The sequence below is a fragment of the Lepidothrix coronata genome, unplaced genomic scaffold (assembly GCF_001604755.1).
Source record: "Lepidothrix coronata isolate B3197 unplaced genomic scaffold, Lepidothrix_coronata-1.0 Scaffold476, whole genome shotgun sequence".
Classification (NCBI taxonomy): Eukaryota; Metazoa; Chordata; class Aves; order Passeriformes; family Pipridae; genus Lepidothrix; species Lepidothrix coronata.
This window is the reverse complement of record NW_016690656.1, coordinates 13,915-20,305: the sequence shown is the minus strand read 5'-3', so window position 1 is coordinate 20,305 and position 6,391 is coordinate 13,915. Positions and strand designations below refer to the sequence as shown.

At 56.6% G+C, this 6,391-nt stretch overlaps 1 protein-coding gene across 1 annotated transcript in view; it reads right to left on the bottom strand.

Moving 5' to 3' along the window:
- Positions 1-6,391, bottom strand: part of LOC108510090 (adenylate cyclase type 3-like) — a gene marked incomplete at its 3' end in the record, with an annotated part of 30,093 nt that overhangs the window by 18,314 nt on the left and 5,388 nt on the right. The window contains exon 2 of the mRNA XM_017839738.1: positions 1,492-1,734. Coding sequence (XP_017695227.1) covers positions 1,492-1,734 — 243 coding nt within the window. The remainder of the gene's footprint in view (positions 1-1,491; positions 1,735-6,391) is intronic.

Here is a 6,391-nt window from a genome sequence, read left to right as displayed (position 1 = left end):
AATCCTGGGTTTTTTTGCCTCCTGGGAAAGCTCCCGAGGGATTCGGGAGCCCATCCCAGCTCCAAACAGCCCCTTTGGGCCCTTTTGGGGGCATTTTTGGGATTCCCAGGGAATTCTGGCACGAGCAGGAGCGGGAATCGAGGGAGACCCCGGGGCTCAGCTTCCCACTGGGAATGCAGGAATTCCAGGGGGTTCCCGGGGATGGATCCGTGTTTGCGGAGCCGGCTCTGGAGCGGGGGGTGCTCCCGACTCGGGATATTGGGGTGGGAAGGGGAAGATCCTCAAGGTCCCCTTTCCCAACCAACCCATTCCAGGGGTTTTGGGGATCTCCCTGATCCCGAGAAACCCCGGGATGGGCTCCTGGGATCCGGATCCAACCTGGCTCTGGGAGCAGGGACAGGGATGGGGATGGAGCTCCTGGGAACTCCTGGAAATTCCAAAGGGGGATGATCCACCACCACTCCTGTCTGGGGCTTCCCTGAGCTCCGTCCCCATCCCTGTGCCCTGATCCCAACAAACACCAGGATCAGCTCACAGGATCCGGATCCAACCCAGCTGTAGGATCCCCAGAAAGCCAGGGATGGAGCTCCAGGGACAGGGATGGATCCCCAGAAAGCCAGGGATGGATCCCCACAAATCCAGGGATGGAGTTCAGGGGACAGGAATGGAGCTCAGAGGACAAGGATGGATCCCCATAAATCCAGAGATGGATCCCCATAAATCCAGAGATGGATCCCCATAAATCCAGAGATGGATCCCCATAAATTCAGGGATGGATCCCCATAAATTCAGGGATGGATCCCCATAAATTCAGGGATGGATCCCCATAAATTCAGGGATGGAGCTCAGAAGACAAGGATGGATCCCCCTAAAGCCAGGGATGGATCCCCATAAAGCCAGGGATGGATCCCCACAAATCCAGGGATGGATCCCCACAAATCCAGGGATGGATCCCCATAAATCCAGGGATGGATCCCCACAAAGCCAGGGATGGATCCCCATAAATTCGGGAATGGATCCCTACAAAGTCAGGAATGGATCCCCATAAATCCAGGGATGGATCCCCACAAACCCAGGGATGGATCCCCATAAATCCAGGGATGGATCCCCATAAATCCAGGGATGGATCCCAGAAGACAAGGATGGATCCCCATAAATCCAGGGATGGATCCCCATAAATCCAGGGATGGATCCCCATAAATCCAGGGATGGATCCCCATAAATCCAGGGATGGATCCCCATAAATCCAGGGATGGATCCCCATAAATCCAGGGATGGATCCCCATAAATCCAGGGATGGATCCCCATAAATCCAGGGATGGACCCCTATAAATCCAGGGATGGATCCCCATAAATCCAGGGATGCATCCCCACAAACCCAGCCACGAATCCCCCCGGCACCTCCAACCCCCCTCCTCTCCTCCTCCTCCCCCCTTATTTTCCATCCCTCCTCCCCACACCCCCCCCTCCCCCCCCCATAATTTTCCATACCTGCCTCCCCAGGTCGCCCCCGCGCTCCAGGGAACTGAGGGAATTGCGGCGCCGCTGCTGCTGGGCCACGGCCACGCCGAGCACGAGGGTGTGGAGGCCGCAGGAGGCGGCGGCCACGGCCACGATGGGCAGGAGGCGCAGGGGCAGCGTCAGGAAGAAGGAGAAGACGAAGAAGGCCTGCCAGCCCACCGTGTCCGCCGGCTCCGGGGCGCTCCCGAAATTCAGCGCCAGGTAGCCCAGGACCTGCGGGAGGGGGGGATCCGTCGTTACTCGGGATCGTGGAATATCGGCTTGGAAAAGAGCTCCGGGATCGCGGAGTCAGATCCGACCCCGCCGTGGTTCCCGGCCCGTGGCGTTGATGCCACATCCAAGCTCATCCTGAAAATTTAGACCTTGTTTTCCTGCAGGAATCCCAGAATCCCAGAATCAGCCGGGTTGGAAAAGAGCTCCGGGATCGCGGAGTCGAGCCTTGGATACGACCCCGCCGTGGTTCCCGGCCCGTGGCGCTGATGCCACATCCAAGCCCATCCTAAAAATTTAGATCCTGTTTTCCTGCAGCAATCCCAGAATCCCAGAATCCCAGAATCAGCTGGGTTGGAAAAGAGCTCCGAGATCGCGGAGTCTGACCCTGGATCCGACCCCGGATCCAACCCCGGATCCGACCCCGCCGTGATTTCTGGCCCGTGGCACTGATGCCACATCCAAACTCATCCTAAAAACTTAGACCCTGTTTTCCTGCAGGAATCCCAGAATCCCAGAATCTCAGAATAAGCTGGGTTGGAAAAGAGCTCCGAGATCGTGGAGTCCGACCCTGGATCCGACCCCGGATCCAACCTCGGATCCGACCCCACCGTGGTTCCCGGCCCGTGGCACAGATGCCACATCCAAGCTCATCCCGAAAATTTAGACCCTGTTTTCCTGCAGGAATCCCAGAATCCCAGAATTAGCTGGGTTGGAAAAGAGCTCCGAGATCATGGAGTCCAACCCTGGATCCGACCCCGCCGTGGTTCCCGGCCCGTGGCACTGATGCCACATCCAACCTCATCCTAAAAACTTAGGGCCTGTTTTCCTGCAGGAATCACGGAATCCCACAATCAGCCGGGTTGGAAAAGAGCTCCGAGATCGCGGAGTCCGACCCTGGATCCGACCCCGCCGTGGTTCCCAGCCCGTGGCGCTGATGCCACATCCAAGCTCATCCCAAAAATTTAGACCCTGTTTTCCTGCAGGAATCCCAGAATCCCAGAATTAGCTGGGTTGGAAAAGAGCTCAAAGATAGCTGGGTTGGAAAAGCGCTCCGAGGTCGCGGAGTCGAGCCTTGGATCCGACCCCGCCGTGGTTCCTGGCCCGTGGCACTGATGTCACATCCAAGCTCATCCTAAAAATTTAGACCCTGTTTTCCTGCAGGAATCCCAGAATCCCAGAATTAGCTGGGTTGGAAAAGAGCTCCGAGATCACGGAGTCAAACCCTGGATCCGACCCCACCATGGTTCCCGGCCCATGGCGTTGATGCCACATCCAACCTCATCCTAAAAACTTAGGGCCTGTTTTCCTGCAGGAATCACGGAATCCCAGAATCAGCCGGGTTGGAAAAGAGCTCCGAGATCGTGGAGTCCGACCCCGGATCCAACCCCGCCGTGGTTCCTGGTCCATGGCACTGATGTCACATCCAAGCTCATCCTAAAAATTTAGGCCCTGTTTTCCTGCAGGAAATCCCAGAATCCCAGAATCAGCCGGGTTGGAAAAGAGCTCCGAGATCGTGGAGTCCGACCCTGGATCCGACCCCGCCGTGGTTCCCGGCCCGTGGCACTGATGCCACATCCAAGCTCATCCTAAAAATTTAGACCCTGTTTTCCTGCAGGAATCCCAGAATCCCAGAATCCCAGAATAAGCTGGGTTGGAAAAGAGCTCCGAGATCGTGGAGTCCAACCCTGGATCCGACCCCGCCGTGGTTCCCGGCCCGTGGCACTGATGCCACATCCAAGCTCATCCTAAAAATTTAGGCCCTGTTTTCCTGCAGGAATCCCAGAATCCCAGAATTAGCGGGGTTGGAAAAGAGCTCCGGGATCGTGGATCCGACCCTGGATCCGACCCCGCCGTGGTTCTGATGCCACATCCAAGCTCATCCTAAAAATTTAGACTCTGTTTTCCTGCAGGAATCCCAGAATCCCAGAATCCCAGAATTAGACGGGTTAGAAAAGAGCTCCAAGATAACTGGGTTGGAAAAGCGCTCCGAGGTCGCGGAGTCGAGCCTTGGATACGACCCCGCCGTGGTTCCCGGCCCGTGGCGCTGATGCCACATCCAAGCTCATCCTAAAAACTTAGACCTTGTTTTCCTGCAGGAATCCCAGAATCCCAGAATCCCAGAATCAGCTGGGTTGGAAAAGAGCTCCGAGATCGCGGAGTCCGACCCTGGATCCGACCCCGGATCCAACCCTGGATCCGACCCCACCATGGTTCCCGGCCCATGGCGCTGATGCCACATCCAACCTCATCCTAAAAATTTAGACCCTGTTTTCCTGCAGGAATCCCAGAATCCCAGAATCAGCTGGGTTGGAAAAGAGCTCCGAGATCGCGGAGTCCGACCCTGGATCCGACCCCGGATCCAACCCCGGATCCGACCACGCTGTGGTTCCCGGCCCGTGGCGCTGATGCCACATGCAAGCTCATCCCGAAAATTTCGACCCTGTTTTCCTGCAAGAATCCCAGAATCCCAGAATTAGCTGGGTTGGAAAAGAGCTCAAAGATAGCTGGGTTGGAAAAGAGCTCCGAGATCGCGGAGTCCAACCCTGGATCTGACCCCGCCGTGGTTCCCGGCCCGTGGCACTGATGCCACATGCAAGCTCATCCCGAAAATTTAGACCCTGTTTTCCTGCAGGAATCCCAGAATCCCAGAATCAGCCGGGTTGGAAAAGAGCTCCGAGATCGCGGAGTCCGACCCCGGATCCAACCTCGGATCCGACCCCACCGTGGTTCCCGGCCCGTGGCACTGATGCCACATGCAAGCTCATCCCGAAAATTTAGACCCTGTTTTCCTGCAGGAATCCCAGAATCAGCTGGGTTGGAAAAGAGCTCCGAGATCGCGGAGTCCAACCCTGGATCCGACCCCGCCGTGGTTCCCGACCCGTGGCGCTGATGCCACATCCAAGCTCATCCTAAAANAATCCCAGAATCCCAGAATCAGCCGGGTTGGAAAAGAGCTCCGAGATCGTGGAGTCCGACCCTGGATCCGACCCCGCCGTGGTTCCCGGCCCGTGGCGCTGATGCCACATCCAAGCTCATCCTAAAAATTTAGACTCTGTTTTCCTGCAGGAATCCCAGAATCCCAGAATTAGACGGGTTGGAAAAGAGCTCCAAGATAACTGGGTTGGAAAAGAGCTCCGAGATCGTGGAGTCCAACCCTGGATCCAATCCTGCTGTGGTTCCCAGCCCGTGGCGCTGATGCCACATCCAAGCTCATCCCGAAAATTTAGACCCTGTTTTCCTGCAGGAATCTCAGAATCCCAGAATCAGCTGGGTTGGAAAAGAGCTCCGAGATCGCGGAGTCCAATCCCGGATCCGACCCCGCTGTGGTTCCCGGCCCGTGGCGCTGATGCCACATCCAAGCTCATCCTGAAAATTTAGATCCTGTTTTCCTGCAGCAATCCCAGAATCTCAGAATCCCAGAATTAGCTGGGTTGGAAAAGAGCTCCGAGATCGAGGAGTCCGACCCTGGATCCGACCCCGGATCCAACATCGGATCCGACCCCGCCGTGGTTCCCGGCCCGTGGCGCTGATGCCACATCCAACCCCATCCTAAAATTTTAGACTCTGTTTTCCTGCAGGAATCTCAGAAACCCAGAATCCCAGAATTAGCTGGGTTGGAAAAGAGCTCCGAGATCGTGGAGTCCAACCCTGGATCCGACCCCGCCGTGGTTCCCGGCCCGTGGCGCTGATGCCACATCCAACCTCATCCCGAAAATTTAGACCCTGTTTTCCTGCAGGAATCCCAGAATCAGCTGGGTTGGAAAAGAGCTCCGAGATCGCGGAGTCCAACCCTGGATCTGACCCCGCCGTGGTTCCCGGCCCGTGGCGCTGATGCCACATCCGAGCTCATCCTAAAAATTTAGACCCTCTTTTCCTGCAGGAATCCCAGAATCCCAGAATCAGCTGGGTTGGAAAAGAGCTCCAAGATCACGGAGTCTGATCCTGGATCCAACCCCGGATCCAACCCTGGATCCGACCCCACCATGGTTCCCGGCCCGTGGCGCTGATGCCACATCCAACCTCATCCTAAAAACTTAGACACTGTTTTCCTGCAGGAATCATGGAATCACGGAATCCCAGAATCAGCCGGGTTGGAAAGAGCTCCGAGATCGCGGATCCGACCCTGGATCCAACCCCAGCCCATGGCACTGATGCCACATCCAACCTCATCCCAAAAACCTCCAGGGAAGTGACTCCACCCCCTCCCTGGGCAGCCCATTCCAAGGGCTGATCCCAATCCATGGGAAGAATTCCTTCCCGATATCCAACCGGAATCTCCCCCTGGAGGCTGAGCCCTCTTGTCCTGCTGCTGCTTCCTGGGAGAAGGGAAACACTGGGAGGTGGGAAGAGTTGGGATGTGGGAGAGGAGGAGGAATAGTTGGGATGTGGGAGAGGAGGGGGAATAGTTGGGATGTGGGAGAGGAGGAGGAATAGTTGGGATGTGGGAGAGGAGGGGGAATAGTTGGGATGTGGGTTGGGAAGGGGAATAATTGGGATGTGGGAGAGGAGAGGGAATAGTTGGGATGTGGGATAGGAGGGGGAATAGTTGGGATGTGGGAGAGGAGGAGGAATAGTTGGGATGTGGGTTGGGAAGGGGAATAATTGGGATGTGGGAGAGGAGAGGGAATAGTTGGGATGTGGGATAGGAGGGGGAATA